General features: G+C 36.2%; 1 protein-coding gene and 1 pseudogene across 2 annotated transcripts in view; both read right to left on the bottom strand.

Moving 5' to 3' along the window:
• Nucleotides 1-21,592, bottom strand: part of PIK3CA (phosphatidylinositol-4,5-bisphosphate 3-kinase catalytic subunit alpha) — a 101,422-nt gene that overhangs the window by 34,817 nt on the left and 45,013 nt on the right. Inside the window, exons 1-3 of one of the 2 annotated variants that reach the window (XM_067034052.1) lie at nucleotides 11,384-11,454; nucleotides 1,013-1,440; nucleotides 51-260 (exon numbers count right to left, since the gene is read on the bottom strand). In XM_067034052.1, coding sequence (XP_066890153.1) covers nucleotides 51-260; nucleotides 1,013-1,364 — 562 coding nt within the window. In that variant the 5' untranslated portion in view covers nucleotides 1,365-1,440; nucleotides 11,384-11,454. Of the gene's footprint in view, nucleotides 1-50; nucleotides 261-1,012; nucleotides 1,441-11,383; nucleotides 11,455-21,592 lie in introns of those variants that run through there. The other variant, XM_059064574.2, reaches the window with a different exon arrangement.
• Nucleotides 14,819-14,917, bottom strand: LOC131757847 (U6 spliceosomal RNA; annotated as a pseudogene).

Below are 21,592 nucleotides of genomic sequence, written 5' to 3'. Positions count from 1 at the left end.
AGAAGTTTTCACTACAGTGACCAATTATGGTAGGTTTACAATTTTCTTACCTTTATCCAATTTATTATATATGTGCTTTGGCAGTTCTGGTGAAGATTCTACATTTGGAGGATAGACATACATTGCTCTGCTATGAGGTGAATTGAGATCCCTAAGATCCACAGCTTCTTTACAAACATTGAGAATATTTCTTCGGAAGTCCTGTACTTCTGGATCTTTAACCATATCGAATTCACACACTGGCATGCCAATAGCAAAACCTTAAAAAAATTATATAGAGAATATAACATTCCGTTAAACACACAGTAAGACCATGTTTATTGTAAATAGGGAACTTGGTAGATATGGAAGATCACAATAAAGAAGTTTCTCTTTGTTAATAAAATTTTTGATGAATACATATAGTAAGAATTGACAAGATCGCAATTTTTTTTTTTTTTTTTTTTTTTGCGGTACGCGGGCCTCTCACTGTTGTGGCCTCTCCCGTTGCGGAGCGCAGGCTCCGGATGCGCAGGCCCAGCGGCCATGGCTCACGAGCCCAGCCACTCCGCGGCATGTGGGATCCTCCTGGACCGGGACACGAACACGTGTCCCCTGCATCGGCAGGCAGATTCTCAACCACTGCGCCACCAGGGAAGCCCTCAAATATTTTTAATATATAAAATATGATCTGTTCGGCAATTTGGAGCAAAGGTAGCAAACATTATTCATATCAATTATTTTTTAAAAGACAAAACAAAAATGGGATATAACATATAAATCATCCCTACAAATGATACTTCTTAAAGAAAACTTTACAGAATAATACCAAGGTGTTAAAAATAGTTCCTCAGCCTAACAGTCAAAAAAACTTTAGATTTGTAATAATTTTTATTTTGAAATCCATTTACTTAAGATTACAAGGTAATTAACCAGTCCAGACAAAATACTTTACTAATGAGAAAATAGTTAAGCTTCATAGTTATTTGCATTTAGAATGGGATGACAAGACCATTTCAAAATTTTATCATACCAATTTCTCGATTGAGGATCTTTTCTTCACGGTTGCCTACTGGTTCAATTACTTTTAAAAAGGGTTGAAAAAGCCGAAGGTCACAAAGTCGTCTTGTTTCATCAAAAAATTCTTCCCTTTCTGCTTCTTGGGTAACACTTACGAAAATGTAAGAAGATTCATCTTGAAGAAGTTGATGGAGAGGGTATTTTCTCGCTTCTTTAAATAGTTCATGCTTTATAGTTATTAATGTAGCCTCACGGAGGCATTCTAAAGTCACTATCATCCCATTTGGTAGTAAACATTCTACTAGGATTCTTGGGGGCATCAAGTGGATGCCCCACAGTTCACCTGATGATGGTCTTGGAGGCATTGTTCTGATCCTTTACAAGTTTTACATATAAAAGTACTTTAAGGAATTAGATGTGTGGCTGTCCCAAAGCAGAAATCTAAACCAAAGAAAGAAAACATATGTTAAAAGAGAAACAACCATCAAAGAATACATTTATGGCATTACTAAATGCAAAAATTCATTTTCTGTAGTTTGAAATGATTAGGGTAAGTAATTACAATTCATCTTAGATTGTTGCTCCTAATTAAGCTAGAAGAATTGATTCCAAAGCAGAAATTAGAAAAAAAAATCACTTGTATTTAATAAATTCATTCAATAAAAAAAGTTTTATTTGAATGGACTTTAAAAGTCATTTCTTAACAAGACAGAGCTGGGGCTATGGAGAGAATAAATAGGAAGTTGCAACTGAAACCAAAATTCCCATGATATATTGTTCTTTTCTATTTTATGGAGCAACAGAATTTGGGCTGGAAAGGCTCTTTTACATCATGGGTCCATTGTTTTTATTTTAAAGATGAGTAAAGTAACGCCTAGAGAAGTCAAATCCTTTTCCTTTTACACCCCTACCTCCACCCTGTGGTAACTAGAATTTACATAGCTTAGTCTTCTTTTCTTTCTTAAGAAAGAAAAATCATTGTAATTTCCTTTTTGTATTGATTATTGTCTAAGTGATATCTTAGACCTTATCTAAGTATTTTAAGTATAATTAAATTTACTTAAGTATAAAGCTTAAGTATAATAAGCTTTTAAGTATAATTTAGTTATATATTCACTATAATGTAAAGTGTCATCAATGCATTTTCCTTGAGATATGATGATGAATTTGTAATGATCCATCCCTTTTATCAAATAACCCAGCCCTAATACTTCTGATTGAAATGAACTGATCTACATATCCAATGACTCTTTTTGTCAGTATAATGTTCCAACAAACTGTGTTAAGCACTTATAATATTTTGAAAAATATTAAGTATTATTACAATCTGAAGCCCTCATTTATTTTAAATGTCAACAACCTTAGGGGTTCCTTTGAAAGATACTGTCAAAACCCACAAAGTAAAATTTTATTTCTTGCTGTTGATATTTTCTTTTATTCAGTAAGCTAAACTGTAAAGATATAAGAAAAAATAAGGTCTGAGATATTAAGAAAATAAAAAAGAAATGAAAGTTAAGCAAGAGGAATGAATCAAAAAAGAGCCCAGATAACTTTGGTATTCAATTACTCTATCAGGCACGGTAGACAATAGCTATAAATGACACTTTGTTTATTCACCAAAAATGTACTGGTGTTGTCCCCAGGACCATGTTAGGTGCTGGGAAAATGATAAGTAAGACAGGCATGGCCCTTGCCCTCACAAGACAAAGTCAAGAGTGTGAAGGTTATGTGTATATGGGTGTAGGGTAATAAATTCACAGGTACAAAACAGAAAGAAAATGTTCTCATGAAGTGCCAGGTGCTATAAAAGCACATAGAGTGGTCACCTAACTTAATGGAAGTTGGAGTGGAAAAGTTTTCCATAGGAGGTAACATATAAACTAAATTCTTTTTTTTTTTTTTTTTTTTTGCGGTACGCGGGCCTCTCACTGTTGGGGCCTCTCCCATTGAGGAGCACAGGTTCCGGACGCGCAGGCTCAGCGGCCATGGCTCACAGGCCCAGCCGCTCCGCGGCATGTGGGATCCTCCCGGACCCGAACCCGTGTCCCCTGCATCGGCAGGCGGACTCTCAACCACTGTGCCACCAGGAAAGCCCTAAACTAAATTCTTTAGGGATAAGCAGGAGTTGAACAAACAGAAAGAGGTGAGGGAGCACGATATATCTAATCCAGAAACCTATCTCTGACTCCTTTATGTCATGCTCGCCAACATCTAATCCGTCAACAAATTCCATTAATTCTATACCCTGAATCTCTTAGTACCTTGGGTCAGGCCACTACTATTTCTTGTCTGGACCACTGCAAAGGCCTAAATGATCTTACTACATCTACATTTGCCCCCTACAATCCATCTTTCTCCTCACAGACAGTGCAACTGAGAGGGAACAATAGGACCTATTTTGATCAGACATTTCTGCTGTACCCATTATGTACCCATGCTGTACCCACCTGTTGCAAACAAGTGTTTATGGTATGCTTCAGAGTTATATGAAGGAGGTGAGGAGTAGAAATAGGAGAAATTTCAAGCCCTCTCCCTACCTCTGGAAATACAGAAATCAATTGAAAGACAATAAGGAATAAAAAATTATTTTTTAATACTTGAAAATATTTTCTTCAAATTTAAAAAGGGACTCACTGAAGTTATAGGATTTAAAATATAATTATCCTATTTTATATACTTTTAAAAGAAAATTCATTGGCTAGCAAAAAGACCAGATGGATCAATCTGAGTGCATAATTATAAAGTGACTTAAGCTAAGCTTTTTAAAAACATACAAAAAAATTTGAAGAATGCAAGGGAAAATGCCAAATGACTACTTTTAAATGATGATCTGCCTGTACAAAAAAGTTCAAACAAAAACAAAACCAAACCACAAACCACACTAAAACAGCAGCTGTGTTTATAGTTTTCTTTGTTGAATGGCACTAACTGATCTGTTACGGAATCATGCAGGCAACTATTTTATATATAATAAATAACAACCCCCAGAGTCCCATATGTTTCCTATGTATTAGCAAAAGAGAAGTCTGGTACAACAGGAGATCACTGATTCTAATCCTTATTCTACTATAGTATATTTATGGGCAATTAACAACTAGTAAATACTTAAGACACGCCCTTCTCATTAAGAGAATAAATGCAATCACAGCTATAAAACACTTGGTGATCCTGGAACGCAGGCACTGGTCGACACTCTGGTAGTACTACACAGAAGAGAGAGGAAGCTAACTTTATTTGTCTTCTTCTGCCAGGCCTTATTCTGTTCAAACTATTACCTCAGAGCTCACAAGAACAGAAGTGTAGAAGAGACAAATGGAGCTAACACTTAGTATTTAGTATATATCTTGCACTTATGCAGGCAATAACCCTTTTGTTGTAGGTAATAACCATTTTACATATGAGAAAACGAAAGGTCAAAGAAGTAAAGTTATTCGCCACCAGTAAATGTTAGATACGGATTTTGAATCCAGGTCTAGATGATTTCAAAGTGTACATTATAACCATGCTTCTATTTGGGCTTCAGTTATGGCAGGAATATTCATTGGTGGTTAATAAGAGAATGGGCTCTGAAGTTACAATGGATTCACATTCTGTCTGCCTTAGTTAATAGTTGTATGGCCTTGAGCAGTTTAATTCATCTCACGGCACCTTATATCACTCCCCACCCCTGCCGCCCCCTGCCCCAATTTTTTAAGTTGGGATAATGGCATATACTTCATCAGACTGTGGTATTAGATGAGGTAATATATGAAAAACATGTAAGCAAAGAGACTGGCACACTGTAAGCACTCAAAAATGTTAAATATTATTAATAAACCTGTTAAGTATACCTATATTATTTTTTCAAGCTATTTTGAATTATTTCAGGACTAGCATCAGTTAGGGATGGGAAAAAGGGGCTTGGGTTCTTGTACAGAGGGAGGCAAGTAAATAAGGAGCTTCAGCTTCATAAAGCAGCGCCAGTGTCAAGTGCTGAAACTTGAAGGTAGCACTGGTACTGCAAGGCTCACAGATGAGCTCAGAATGTGGCTCAGATGCTGGTACTTTTGCAGCTGCTTCTAGTTCCCTAAACCCCTAGTAACCCTATTTAATTGGTACAGCTATTTATGGCTTAGGTGTGAGGAATCCTCATTTTTGGAGAAATACTTGCTTGTGCCAGGTTCTAGGTTAAATAGTATGAAAACGATGGTAAATAGACGCTTTCTCTTTGGTTGTTTTGTTTACTGGGGAAAGACAAGACACAGGAACAACTTTAACAATGAAAAATTGTTATAAGACAGAATATGAACTTTGGAAAAGTCACAGGAAATCTCCAACTGCCTGAGGAGGCTAGGGAAGGCATCACAGAGGTAAAGTCTGAGTATTACAGATTAGTAGGAATTTTGCAGAGAAGAGGTGGCTTGGACATGGGAGAGCTAGATGAGGAGGGTGTTTTAGATTGCCACAAGACTATGTGTGCAAAGTCACAGACCATGAAAGAATGCACCTTTTACCAGCAATACAAGTTGTTTTTATTACTTGAGCATGAAGTGCATGAGAATAGGTAGGATATGTGATAAAGAAGGAGGGGTGAGAGGTAGGCAGGGGCCAGAAAGGTGAGCAGACTCCATTTTAAGGAGTTTGAATTTTATGTAGTACACTCTAAGTAAAAGGGAATCTCTGAAGTATTTTGAACACAAGAATGACATGACATTTTTTTCATGATTTTTAAATTCAGTTTTCTTAAAAAATTTGTTTTTAAATATAGGATATAATCAAATAAACATTAAACCAAGGTGTAAAAACTTAACCTTCTCAAGTCCCCAAATTTGGAGGAAAATCTCTAAAGTTAAGAAATCAGAGTACATAACGTTTTAAATAAATGGCCTTTACACTATAGAAAAAATTAAATGTTGATAAAGAAGGTGGAATTATCCAAACTTAAGGGCATAACCTATTTACAAGGAAAAACTTATTTGAAAAGCAGTAGAGGAGGATAAATCACTCTAAGATTAATATTTAAAATATGAATCTATGTAATTTGGAGGTCTGAGGTGACAAAAATGTATCTGCTAAAAAGAAAACACTTTAAGAGTCAATGAACTACTCTATTGGGCTTTTGAGTTCAGAATGCCAGGACTAAATAGTCACATACTGACAAATCACAATTATTCAGAACTGTTAGGAAATAAATTGGTTTTGCTTATCCTAAGTTTTAAATATATCTAATAATAAGTTACTTCAACTGGGGCAGTTCTGTTTTCCTATAAGAAAACAGAACTTACTTATTTCACAACTTACCCTTTTCTTGATGAATTACAATCCTCATTATAAAATGAACTACTGTACTATACTAAAACACAAGATAGCAAAGCTTTTCAGTATTACTGAGGAGTCTGAGGGTATTTCTGACCCTAAAACCAATGACCCCAGGTTGGAGACTGTGATTTAAAAACGCTCTCATTCCCTGGTTTTCTAGCAGTCAACGGTCACTTCTCAGCTGTGGCCAGACTGCCTTATGAGAGTAGCCTCCTGTTCTTCTGTTATTCATTTCTAGTCAGCATCCACATTTGACCATCGTTTTCTTTTCTTTCTTTCCTTTTTTTTTTTTTTTTTTTTTTGGTGGTACACGGGCCTCTCACTGTTGTGGCCTCTCCCGTTTTTTTGGAGCACAGGCTCCGGACGCACAGGCTCAGCGGCCATGGCTCACGGGACCAGCCGCTCCGCGGCATGTGGGATCTTCCCGGACCAGGGCACGAACCCGTGTCCCCTGCATCCGCAGGCAGACTCTCAACCACTGCGCCACCAGGGAAGCCCGACCATCGTTTTCTAACAGTCTATTAGCTAAAGGCCAACAGACCAAATGATGATATGAGAAGCTCTGCTTTATGAGGTTAGAACAAAACATGTAACAGATACCTTGCTAATCAGGGACTCCTGTTTACTTCCTTGTTCTGGTATTAAAATTACTGTTAAAAATTACTGTGCTTGGGCAGGAGGCACTGAAAGTCTTCTTTGTTCTTAGAAGGCCTGAACCTGCATTTATGTCTTGGTAGGGGTTGGGTCTGTCTGCATTAGCAGTCCATGCGGGATGGATGATATTGCTCAGCAGGAGTAAACACACCTTTAAGGACAAAATATGCAGCAGAAATGAACAGTAGAAAATAGTCTCAGACTCTCCACTGTCACTTGACTTTTATAGTGAAAGGCTTCTTACTTCAATGGGCAATTCAGTATTTTGAACACTTAGTGTGCACTTTCAGCCCAAAAAGACAATGACATTTTGACAATGTTTTTAACTCCTAAATTGAAAGCCTTTCTCCATTTATGTTAAAGTGTTATTTCTAGATTTCATCATTTAAGGCAAGGGTTGTCAAACTATGACCCACAGGCCAAATCCAACTCACCATCTGCTTTTGTAAATAAAGTTTAATTGGAACACAGCCAATAAACCGTGTTTATGTATTGTCAACGATGCTTTTGCACTATAACAGTAGAGTTGAGCAGGTGCTACAGAGACCATGTGGCCTGCAAAACCTAAAATATTTACTATCTGGCTTTTTACAGAAAAAGTTTGCTACCTCTGAAAAGGTATCAGAATTACTTGATAGCAACTGGAGAATTTTCTAAATTTACAATGGCTAATAAGTCATCCCAACCCTACCTTTACAACCACAACCCTATATTTTCAATCTAAGTACTTTGAAAACAAAAACAAAGACATTAATTTTAAGCCAGTGAAGTTAAAATCTTGAAATGCTAACGTATCTCATAAGTCACTTAAATATTTTCAGTGTTAGGAGCTCACTATCTGATGTAGAAGTTTTCTTGAAGCACTTCTAAAGTTATTCCTAAAGGTTGTTATTCCTAAACTTCTTTATTCCTACAGTTCTGCCTTCTCTATCTCTTCACATATTGACAGACATTAGAATTTTCCATAGGTCTTTTAACCCCAATTCTTTTAACCATAATTCAGGTGAGATAGTTTGTTGTCATCTTCTTTGCCACCACTGGATGTGTTCTTTTGCTAATAATATTCATCTCAAAATGCAGCAACCAAAATCTAGTACAATACTCTAGGGTCAATTATCACCAAGGCAGAGTAAAGAAAACGATTAGTTGACTGTGGATTATGGGTCTCTATAAACACAGGCTAAGACAGCAGAGACTTTTTCTAATTTGATTACTTTAAAATATACATAAAGCATATCTTATATATTTTTAATTCAGATTTTAATTTCAGAAGTATATTATGTTTAAAAGTTATTTGTTTCTAAGATATCAATATTACATCTGCATTAGAAAGTCATTAAAAATAAGAAAGCTATTTTTAAGTGTACACTTGCAAACTTAGGGGATATCTATACTGACTCGATTGCAGCTTAATCACCCCAAACAGCCACAATTTGCTAAAATAAGCACCTTGTATTTTCTAGATATATATGTCCCACAAATATAGAAGCTGCATAAATGTTTGTTGAATGACCAAAGGTTTTACAAACACCATTTTTAAAATTTAACTGATACATTTAACAAATGTTATCTGATTTCACTGACGCATTTACAAATGTGTATCTATTTAGACATATGTTGACAAGATATTTTCTACTCTCATTCTCAGATAGGTCAACAGGAAAACATTAAAGTAGTTTTGTGGCTAACTCAGTTGCCACCGTTGCATCTCAGCTGCATCTATTTGCTCATTAACTAGAAAATAAACTTTTCTGTTTTTTAAAAAAATTACAAATGAACCTTTAGTTTATTTAGAACAAGAGAACAAAAACTTGCCTCTACACTTAGTACGGAAATAACATGATTTAAATCTCAATAATTCCATGGTCTGATTAATTTCTTTAATATTTATTTCCAGAGTTAATTACTTCCTTTTTTAATGTTACCCAGACTCTTATATGTATTTCTATAATTGTACGTTAATACGTTATTATTATGTTATCTACATCCATGTTTGACTTCCTGATAGACTGTGAACTTTTCCAGGATAGGGTCTTTATTTGGGTCACTATAATCCTACAACATAAATGAGTAAGTAGGAAAACTAATTTGTTGAAACTATCCCAGGGAAGATGTAACAAGGCCCTGAACAAGAGTGGTAGCAACAGTAATAAGCAAGAAAAGAGATAGATGAAGATACCTTGTAAAGGAAAATCAAAAGCACTGAGAGACCAATTGGATTTAAGGGATAAGAAAACATTTTAAACCAATTTCACTGCAGGGGTTATGCATGGGAAGCAAGTGTCTTTCAGTACAATTATTCTGAGCCCCAGTTAGGGCCTCTAAAATTCTCTTCCTCTAAGAGTCACTGAGCTGTTGTTGGAGTGAGTCCAAACAGACAGCTGTAATATACACAAGCTCTGGAAGGATGCGTATTATCCATTTCTTTCAAAGTGCTGTCCTTCACTAACCTTTACAAGCAGATCATGAGAAAACAGATTTAACTCATTCTTTTAGTGATTCAGACAGACCTTAACAACTTCGGGTTGGAAAATCAAGTTCTCATGACCAGGATATAGAAAATTTAAATTCCTTTAGAAGGTGATGCAATTCATTTTCACTATTAAATTTGTAGTGCTATAAAAGAGGTGTTATGAAAATACATTTCAGAGATTTAATGCATTATATAATATAAGCGTTCCCTAACATGAGGTCCATAGATGGGCTTAGGAAGGGTCTTGCATTTTTAAGATAATGACAATTAAGGTCTAGGTCAGCGATGTTTATACTGATTGGTTCTTAAAAAAATAAATTTATTTATTTATTTTTGGCTGCAGGGTCTTCGCTGCTGCACGCGGGCTTTCTCTAGTTGCAGAGAGTGGAGGTACTCTGTTGCAGTGCATGGGCTTCTCATTGCAGTGGCTTCTCTTGTTGTGGAGCATGGGCTTTAGGCATGTGGGCTTCAGTAGTTGTGGGATGCAGCCTCAGTAATTGTGGCTCTTGGGCTCGGTAGTTGTGGCATGTGGACTCAGCAGTTGTGGCTCGCGGGCTTTAGAGTTCAGGCTCAGTAGTTGTGGCTCACGGGCTTACCTGCTCTGCGGCATGTGGGATCTTCCTGGACCAGGGCTCAAACCTGTGTCCCCTGCATTGGCAGGTGGATTCTTAACCACTGTACCACCAGGGAAGTCCCTCTACTCACAGATTTTTGATTATCAATAAATGTGAACAAATGTGTAGCAGAATCAAATGTGGTAAACCGGGACTTCCCTAGTGGTCCAACAGTTAAGAATCCACCTTCCAATGCAGGGGACACGGGTTCGATCCCTGGTCGGGGAACTAAGATCCCACACACCATGAGGCAACTAAGTCTGTGCTGCAACTACTGAGTCTGTGCACTCTAGAGCCTGCGCGCCACAACTAGAAGAGAAGCCTGAGTGCCGCAACGAAGAGCCCATGTGCCGCAACTAAGACCCGCCGCAGCCAAATAAATAAATTAATAAAAAAACGCTTAACTAAAACAAATGTGGTAAACAAATATAAGTCATTAATAAGGTGAAATACAGATTAATAAATATTTGATCTTAGATTATTAAATTATAATTTTCATATTTTATATAGATACATAAAGAAAACATACCAAATCTCAAAATATAGTCACTAATTTCCCCAATTTGAACTTATAAAAATTCAAATTTTACTGTGTGATAGGATAAATTAAAATTTCTTAAAATTTAAGCTCAAAGGGGCCTAAATATTAATAGAGGTGAAAATTGGAAGGACAAGATTATTAAGTAAATATATTTAAACAATGTAGAAAATACAATAAGAGATATTTCAAGGTAGCACACAATTTAATAGGACAAATAATTCCACACTGACATGTTTTCCAGAAAATATTTTTCTCATCTTTGTGAGGGAGTCAAGACAGATTATCACAGCTTCATGTAAAATAGGCAGCAGGCAGTCAGAAGTAAACTGTAAATCAGGTAACTCTAGAATTCCCACTTACTTTTTCAGATCAAGATGGCAGTATTTGGTAAATTATGATTTCAAAATACAGAACTAAAAGAATGAATAATACTTCAAATAAAAATACATTAATAGTTTGCCTTGCTTTTCTATTTGTAGAAAAGAGCAGTAAATTCCAATTCTTTGATTCCTCTTTATTAACCAGGCCACCTTGTGACTCATAGCAAAGCATTGGTAACACAGGAGGACACGGTTAAGGGTGCCTCCTTCTGCCCAAAGAAACGAACGAAGCTAGCCATTCCATACAGAGAATCTAACCAGGTGACTTAAGCTTTAACATCTTAACACCTGTAACAACTGAATAACCAAGGGACCTGAAAACGTTTTAGAAACCTCTACGTTTTTTCAATTATGGTATTATTCAGTATTTAGTAGCATATATGAAAACAGTCTTATTTTAATGGCAGAGCAGAAATGGTCTAACCTGAGGGTTTTGCTTTGGTTCAGATCACTGCTCGCTCCATCACCCTCAGCTCTGCTGATCCTATGAAGAACTCTGCAATTATTAAGACTTCCCCAGGAGAGGAAATTTCAGGCAGTTTCCTTATTTGCACAAAGTGAAAAAAAAAGTTACTACCTCATAGTGATGTTATAAGAATTAAATGAGATAATACATGTAACAAAATCTTTAGTATAGTGCTTGGAGCATAAAAATTCAATAAAGGTTCCCTCTCTCTTATCTATTAGATCAATGCTATCTAGATCCACGTGTCCAGAAAGGGACAGAACTTTATTGTTTCAGGCCTATTGTAAGAAGATGAAAGATATTTAAAAAAATGATTTAAAAAATATTTTTGATGCAGAATATTTTATTGATATATTTGATATCTGTACAGATGTATCTGTCCTCATCTTTGTATTTGTCTCTGTATTCTTACTGAAACATGAAATTCCTAAAGGATGAGGCCTGTGTCTGTTTAACTCAGTCTGTACATTCTCAGCAGAGCATAAGCATCAAATGGTCATCTAACATATTTCAATAATGATAAAACACAAGAGACAAAAGCAGATGGAAATACAAAAATTCTTATTTTAGAATTATGCTATACATAATTTGTAAAATCTACTTCTTTAAGTTTACACATGAGATTCTATTGGTTTTTCTCATTTAAAGAAAAAGGGGGAAAATTGCAATGAATAATAGAAATAAAAATGCAAAGTCATGGTAGCAAGTATTTTTGGCTCTCTGGACTGAAAAAAAAATAACGACCAGTGAGGAAAAGCAAGAAGTAAAGCGGAATGAAACAGACCATACTACCTACTTTATCTTCATGTTAAAATAAATGCCTTTTAATCATATCTGGATTGACTGGAAATAAGCAGTGATGATCGATGATCTTTTTGGGCTAAAAACCAACAACATAGCTCATGTACATTTAGTAAGATACTATTTAGTTCACAAAAGCAATACTTAAAGGAAATTTGGTATAATGTAAAGGGTAATTTTTTAATGAGAAAAAAGATACTTTCCTTGAAAAATGTTTACAAAGTAGTATCTTTTATATACAGAGAGAAACAACTCTATGATATTTAAGTTTGGCAGCTGTATTTACATTTAAGGGTCAAGAGTATACTTCAACACAACAGTGAAAACAGAAGCCTAATTATGTACCTGATTGCCTCCATGAAAATTTAACCAATATGAGATCAATGAAGAGAACAGCCCAGTAAGGAAGCATGGCCTACGACAAAGAAATGCAAAATATGGAGCAGTTCTTGAAATGTTACTCCAATTTCCTGCTAAGCAAAAATTTTAGCTCCCATGGAAGATGAAGAGAAAAGGTCCTGAAAGCTTAATCTCTTACAAGTCAAAGTTTATAACCAAACTTATTACTGATGATAACCAAAAAACAGGGCTCACAGTCCTTTCTAATTCCCCTTTACAAATGAGACTCATGTCCCATATATTTCAGAAAGAATGTCTATTTATTACTATTTATTACTTGGAGTTATATAGATGATGCTAACTACACACTGTTCCTTTCTTGATTGATGGGTTCATTTAAAAAAGTATAAAAGGGATCTACTTTCCAACTTAAAGTCAGTATTAAAATTAATTCTCCCCTCTTTTTCTTTCAAAAGTCTGGGCTTCACAAAACATAACTTCACTCTTTCCCACGCTAATGAAGCTAACACCTATCTGGGACTTGGATGTACTCTTTTGAAGAGACAAGGCCTATCTAGATAAATTCATTAAAGAGTTTAAGAATATCCTGAGTAAACATCTTAATTAAATTAAAATATCTAGAAAAAGGTAACACTAGCAATGTGTCTTCTAGCTCACTTGACTTGATTCTTTTAAAGACCTGTAATAAGCTGAAGGCAAGATGTTTCTGTAAGTCATCAGGAATGAGAACTTCTCTTCCTGAAGTTTACAAATGGCTTTTCCTCTTTTATTTTTGTTTCTTTCTGGTTTAGCATAATGCCCTCATAAGCCTTTCCATGGCTTTGAATATCTCAACAGTCATCTTTCAAGTTCTCCTGCTACTATGGGTGAGGGCAGATGAACTTTTGGAAAACATTTGCTTCACACTGTTCTTTGTCTTTTCTTCTCTTCATCAAGAATGAACAGGGCTTCCCTGGTGGCACAGTGGTTGAGAGTCTGCCTGCCGGTGCAGGGGAGACGGGTTCGTGCCCTGGTCCGGGAAGATCCCACATGCCGCGTAGCGGCTAGGCCTGTGAGCCATGGCCGCTGGGCCTGCGCATCCAGAGCCTGTGCTCTGCAACGGGAGAGGCCACAACGGTGAGAGGCCCGCGTACCGCAAAAAAAAAAAGAATGAACAGCTATCTTATTTCCTTATGTCATAGGATGAAGACATAATTTGGTCACTATTGGGACTTCTAGTCAATTACTATTCCTTCTGGTGGCACCTCTCTAGTGTCTAGATGTATTGAAACTTGTCTGCACCCCACTGATAAACCTTATGGTCTTTCCTGACAATGATGAAAAGATGAGTCCTGCATAACAAGTCTTACGCTACCATTATAAACAAAGTGAAACTTGTGTCAGCTACAGATTTCTCAGTAGAATGAGTTGCTCTATCCTCCTTGTACAGAACAAGTAGTTAGTATCCATAGACAAAGGAAAAAAACACCCTAAATACCAATAGTAAATTTTCACTCTAATTTGATCCAATAAAGTTGGAGCTAGCAACTTTGACTAGGGGTACTAGCAGACATAATATATTCACCTAATTGCATCCTTAACATTCCAAATTTTATAGATTGTACTATCTGCCACAAGGCCAAACTTATCTAGGAGAGAGAATGAGGGGCCAAACATAAAGCTTCATTACGGTCTACAGTTTCCAATGGATTTCTCTACTTCCTGAGTTTTATGCAGTGTCATTAAACTTAAGCTATGGTGTCTGTAACTATTATTATATACTACCACACACAAATGATGAACAAAGCATATATTTATATATCATTGCTGTAACTGGCTGCTGCAAGGACAATATTTTCAAAATTGAATGACAAGGTCTGGAATGTGCTGCAATGATCATGGTGGTGATTCTGGGAATACTCACAGGCTAAGGAGAAAGTACAACTGGACTCCACTAATTTCCTTTATGGCAGGAAAACAGCCTGCTGGTGAGTCAAATAAAAACATTAACTTAAAAATATGGGGCTTCCCTGGTGGCGCAGTGGTTGAGAATCCGCCTGCGGATGCAGGAGACACGGGTTCGTGCCCTGGTCCGGGAGGATCCCACATGCCGCGGAGCAACTAAGCCCGTGAGCCATGGCCGCTGAGCCTGTGCGTCCGGAGCCTGTGCTCCGCAACGGGAGAGGCCACAACAGTGAGAGGCCCGCATACCGCAAAAAAAAAAAAAAAAAAAAAAAAAAAACAAACAAACAAAAAAATATGGAATACTTCTTGAATGTGTGTATCAGCCTTACACAGGGACCATGCTAGTCTTCTGCTGTCATTCTAATTTTAGTATATTTTCTGTGGAAACAGGTACAATCTAATGAACTTTTACTAAAAATACTAGAAGTGCCTTACGTTTAGTTTCATTCATCCTAAGGCATAGTCCCCAATGGCTGTATTACAAAATTAAGCATCAGTATAATACAGTGTCATGAAAATATATTTTAGTTTTTAATTTAGATTAGACTGGGGAAATCTGGCCGAAGATGTACTGCACAACCTTGGTTATCATATCAATACATAGGTCCCTGACATTTTTGTCTAGTTATTTATCTACCCTTGCTATTAACCTTTTGTCCCAATATCACAATCTCACCCTTTTCCTTGATCTGGTTACCTTTCTTAGAGGCCATTATAGTAATCTCTTCAAGTATTCTTTCTTTTATGTCATATCTATTGATATATTACTGGCATTCTACGAATAGATATAAAGCATAGAATGCATAGGGCACTCACATTTTACTTCATTAGATTTCACTTAAGATGATCATGTAATGTCTATTTTTAATCTGCTTATTTCACATGCCAAATTTACTGGCCAAAACAAGCAGTCCCTAGTTTTATTGAACTTAATCAAATAAATCTATAGAGAGCTACTTGAAAATATGTTCCATTTTCTTCAAACTATACTCTAATGAATGTAAGATATCATATTATTTGTTCAATGAGTGCCACTCAAGTCTATCTACAGGTAACAATACAGTTCAAGAGGGATGCTACAACACTGGATGAAAGACGTGAAATACAGTAGAAACTTGATTTAAAAATTTTGCTTTTTCAATGATAAAGACCAAACAGTAATATTATATTCTGATGTAACTCCCTGCCATCTGCTCCATTTTCTGGCAATAACAGAATACTTTAGTATTATACTAGTAATGGTGAAAAACTCCCCTGCAAGCAATTATTGACCAAATTTAATAGTGATTTATCATATTTCAGTATTTGATATCTGGTAAAAAGGGCTACTTCACTAAAGCAAAATTTGGAGTAATACAGGATAGCTGTCTGGCAAGTAAAGGAATGCAGATCTCCCAGAAGTGCAATCAGAGGGAGGGTAGCTTAACTGCAGCACAAGCATCACCTAGTCAAGATGTGAAGAGAAGCAGTCCTACGAATGATAACAACACTGTGGAGTCATGTAAGCATACATATTTTTTAAAAAACTCAATTTTTTAGCCAACACAATATGGGTAAGATACTTTAGAATCCATTTAATGATGGAAGAGAAATATTAGTAGATGGGTTTCACTTTGCCTTTTCAAACACTTACTATTCATGTATACTTGATATAGTACAATGTACCAAGTATCTGGGAAATCATGGTTACTATACCTCAACATGAGAGCAATGAGAATGACAAACTGAAATGGGTGTAACTGTGTATAAACAGCAAAATAAGTGATCAGTAAGTAGAATATTTCCATTTTATCCATTGCTGCTTAATATATCATCAGTTGACCACCTAAGGCATAAAGTTAAACAATAAATTACCTTATAATTCAATAAGTTAAAGTGCTTCTTTAATGTATCAACTGATAAAAACTTTAAAACTGGTTACTGAATGTAAGTCATTAAATTATTATCCCAACAACTGCTTCACACATTATGATTCATTAGTTAATTTTGCTGAAATTAAAATAAATGCACAGAGGAAGCCATAAGAAAGTATGAAAAAGGGAACTTAAAGAGCTAAAATTCTAAACCTTCACTAGGGAGTAGTATCTCAAGAAAGAGAATGATTGCAAAGATTAAAGTGAAGAGATATGGGAAAGTTCCTACCTAGGTTGAAGAGAGACACTGTGAGGGATATTAACAGAGATTTTTGTGAATGTGCTCAATAATGGTTATTACAGGAATGTACACACTGGAGAATCCTGATGTGAAAATTCAGGATGAGAGCTTCTATTACGGCACATAAAGAGCACGTTTAAACCTCTATTTCTTAAATTGCAAGATTAAGGTTAAACTAAAACTGGAACATAAACTTTTAACTTATCTAGTCAATACTAATAATCTCTATTATTTGATAGTTGCTTTATGGTCTATGTGATTATAATTTGATACTCTCATACCAATTTTGAGTGATATAAGAAAAGAATGCACAGAAGAAAATAATCTCCACTGTCAATACTGGAAGTCAGAAATTTACCTTCTGTCACAAAGTCTTTAAAACAATGAAGAATTTTTTTTAAAAAAGATAAAAGTATGTTCTATTTTTATAGCATAATCAACAAAATCATGATAACTAGCTTATTAGTTTTTATTTTTAATCGACTTTTCCATCTCTAGGAATCAGCTAATTAAAGCCTGTGCTTGGTTCCTTTGTTACAATTGGCCTTACAATACTAGAGTTCTTACCCATCATTAGTTTCCTCACAATAGTAACATTAACACTAAGATCCAAATAACAGTGCTGTATTTATGACTGCACTTTAGTTTCCACAAAAGCAAAACTCTGAGAAGAGCATGAGTCATTATCCCCAGGGTAAAAAAAAATGTTTCTTTGGTCAGAATATGAAACTTATTACTGAAACTAGTAATTTAGCCTAGAAATTCATTTTCTGAATAAAAGGAACAGAATGTTTCTTTAGAACACTCCAAAACTAGCACAGCTGTCCATCCGTCTGCTTTTACTACTCTCCATATCTGCTGTGTGGTGACAGAAAAACAACCTTTACTCTAGCTATTTTCAATACTGTTCTTTTGTTCTTCTGTCCTGTCAGGATGTCATTTTCCCAGGACAAAATACAGACACATACACACATGTGTTCACTCACACATCTATTACACCTATTACAAAATCACTACAATACAGTATAAATAGAGAACATTCTAAAAGTGGATATTTCTACAATGGTAAATGTCAAAAAGTTCTCAGGTTGATATGTTATATCTCATGTTAAAATACCTTCAAAATTAAAATTACAAAGGTAAGGAACTATTAATATTATAAATGATTTAAAGTTTTCCCCAAAGTTTCCTCAATAAAAAGTCAAAATAATCTTTCTGTGATATTTTTCTGGCCTCCTTTAATTGCTTCTTCTGTTGGTACCTCTTACTCTGCTATTACTGAAATGTGGGGATTTTTCATGAAATCACCACTCTCTCAATCTCCAAGGTTAGAACCTTTGGAATTCTCAACTCCTCTTGCATGACATCACTTCCACCCACTAAACTGCCCTCAAATTCATCTTTTTTTTTTTTTTTTGGACATCTTCTCTATCACTATTAGGCCTTAAAGAGTTCTCACATGGAACGATGACTTGTTTATAATTCAACAAGCATTCATTAAGCAATTGCTTTCTATAAGATGAAATGAAAAGGATTTCTGACAGGTACAGAGGGCACAGCAGGTTTTGGGCAGTATAAACGAAGGCAAAAAGCCCTGAAAGCATACACTATTTAATTTTTCCCCTTCCTAATTCATTATCCACAGTGTCCCTAGGAGTGGCTACCTAAAACACACATCTAATTATACCGTTACTCAATTAAAATAATATGATGAATCTCTAGTATCTACAAAATATAGCTCAAACTCAAAGCCTCATGAACCATTACAACAGTGGGCTGCCTTTATTCTCCCCCTCCCCACCCACACTCCAAACTCTAATCCTTTTGGATCAATCTTTTCTCTTCAGTCTTCTTTGCATTTGTAAATAGGGTCCATGATCTTTCTTCAATCTCCATTACTATTCATTGCCATTTCAATCATTCTTTAAATTCAACCCAAATGCCTTCCCTCTAGTCCCTCACAGTCTCATTAAACTTGACTTTCGGGCTTCCCTGGTGGCGCAGTGGTTTCGAGTCCGCCTGCCGATGCAGGGGACACAGGTTTGTGCCCCGGTCCGGAAGGATCCCCCATGCCGCGGAGCGGCTGGGCCCGTGAGCCATGGCGGCTGAGCCTGCGCGTCCGGAGCCTGTGCTCCGCAACGGGAGAGGCCACAACAGTGAGAGGCTCACGTACCGCAAAACAAACAAACAAACAAACAGAAAACTTGACTTTCAATTCCAGATGAACTTTAGAATCATTTTGTTAAGTTCAAAAACAGCTCAAAGCAAAACTTGGTCATATTTTGATTAAGAACACCTGATTTATGCTGAGATAGAACTGACATTTTTACAAAATAATCTTCCTATTCAAGTATGTATTTCAACATCTATTTTTCAATGTTCCTCAGTAGTAATTTTTAAATTGTATTATAATTAACATATGATGAACTGCTTATATTGTAAATGTTAAGTTTGATGATTTTTAATAGCTTTTTACACCTGTGTAACCACCACACAAGATACAGAACATTTCTATTACCCCAAAATGTCCCCTCATGCTCTTTTCCAATTAACTTCTCTCTGTGCCCCAATCACATTTTGATTTCTGTAATTATAGATTAGTATTTCTGGTTCTTGACTTCATGCAAATCAAATCACACAGTATATACTCTTTTGTATTTGGTTTCTTTTCCTTCATTATTTTTGATATTTATCCATGTTGTTAATGTATCACTAATCAGTTCCTTTAAATCAACAAGTAGCACTCCAAAATATACTACAACTTGTTTATCCATTCTCCAGTTGTTGGAGTTATTCCCAGTTTTGGCTATGGACATTCTTATATCAGTTTTTTTTGTTTTTGTTTTAGTGGACATGTACTTTTATTTCTCTTGGTGAATACTTAGGAGTGAAATGCTGGGTTCTATAGAGTATAGACTGACTGCTTATCCTTAAAAAGTTCTGCTTGCAAGGCTAGTCCTTGGTTAGTGTCTGGGAATTTGGATGTTGGATACTGGGAGGATTCCCACCCCCTAACTGATAAGAGTGGCTCACTGTACCTGAACTGTTCACTGGAAACAATATGGTTTATGTCTAATGCCTGCCTTCCTTCTGAAATTTGGGTATGTGCTGGGCAGAGGTATCAGCCTCTAAAGCTATACTTGTGCAGCACTGAATCTCTAACAAGCTTTCCTGATTGGCTACATTTCACATGTCACAACTCCTTGCTGGGGAAATTAAATGTACCTTGCACGACTATACTGGGAGAGGACCCTCGGAAGCTTGCACCTGGTCTCCCCTGGATTTCTTCCAACGAACCTTTTCCGTTTGCTGATTGAGCTTTGTATCCTTTGCTATAATAAATCACAGCAATGAGTATGACTACATGCTGAGTCCTGTGAGTCCTCCTAGCAAACCATCGAGCCTGGTCTTAGTAAACTCCTGACACATACGGTAAATGTTATGTTTAACTTTATAAGGAACTGTCTACCAGTTCTCCAAAGTGGTTGATCATTTTGTATTCCCACCAGCAATAAAAGAGAGTTCCAGCTGCCCTACATCCTCATAACTATTTAGTGGCTATCAGTTTTTAATTTTAGCTATTCTACTGGGTAGGTAGTGATATCTCTACAAAGTAAAACACTATTGTTTTAATTTGCATTTACTAATGACTAATGATGTTGAAAATCTTTTCTTGTGTTATTGGCCATTTGTATATCTTCTGTGAAATGTCTACTTGTGTCTTTTACCCATTTTTATTTAGTAGTTGATTTTTTAAAATGTTGATTTCAGGTTCTTTATATATTCTAGAAATAAGTTTTTTTGTCACTTATAAGTACTAAGAATATTTTTTTTTGATTTTGTGGCATGTCTACTCATCCTCCTGTTGTCTTCTGATGAGCAAAAAATGTTAACTTTGATAGTACTATTTATCTAATTTTCTTTTATGATTAGTGCTTTTTGTATCCTGTCCAAGAAATTTTTGCCTTCTCAGTAGAATTTTTAAAGATTTCTTTTTTTTTTTTTAATTTTTATTTATTTATTTTTTTGCTGTGTTGGGTCTTTGTTTCTGTGCGAGGGCTTTTTCTAGTTGCAGCGAGCGGGGTCCACTCTTCATCGCAGTGTGCAGGCCTCTCACTGTCGCGGCCTCTCTAAAAGATTTCTTTATGTAAGTTCTGTTATGGCTTATTAACAGGTAAGCATTACAGATAACAGATAACTGTTTGCAGATAAGTGATCTTTTTGTTAATTTTGTGAATGGGTTCTTCTTTTCCATTATATAATTGGTTATTGTTCATATAAAGGAAAACTATGGTTTATTTATATATTAATGCTACAATACCGAGAAGTCACACAGAAAAAGATAGAGAAATATGACTAAAAAGTCAAAGATTTTTCGGCAAAGTTACCATAAACCAAATTGTAAGACCATTGGCAAACTGGGAAGATATATTTGCAACATATATGACAAAGGGCTAAATTTTTTTTTTATTGTAATTTACAATAGCTCAGACAGGGGAAAAAAGAATGGTAAGTCAAGTAAGGAATATTAAATTTAACTGTCTATAGATAACAAGCAAGCCAATTCTCACAGAACTTCAGAAAGGGGCGGAGTCAAGATGGCAGTGTGGAAAGATGCAGAGTTCACATCTCCCCACAACTAGGGTGCCTGCTGGATGCTGGTGGGGGACCCCAATGCCTGAGGAGATAGGAAGAACCCCCAAGCAAACCACCCCACGTGGCTTGCGGGATCTTGGTTCACAAGCCAGTGGTCAGGCCGAAGCTCCTGCAGTGACAGCTCCGAGTCTGAACCACTGGAGTAACAGAGAACCTCAGACCCCAGGTAATAGTCCTCAGAGTGAGGTCTCCCAGAGGTCCTCATCTCAGCACCAAGACCCAGCTCTACACAACAGCCTACGAACTGCAGTG

The sequence above is a fragment of the Kogia breviceps genome, chromosome 5 (genome assembly GCF_026419965.1).
Source record: "Kogia breviceps isolate mKogBre1 chromosome 5, mKogBre1 haplotype 1, whole genome shotgun sequence".
Taxonomy (NCBI): domain Eukaryota; kingdom Metazoa; phylum Chordata; class Mammalia; order Artiodactyla; family Physeteridae; genus Kogia; species Kogia breviceps.
The sequence above is the reverse complement of the archived record's forward strand: the minus strand, read 5'-3'. Positions and strand labels throughout refer to the sequence as shown.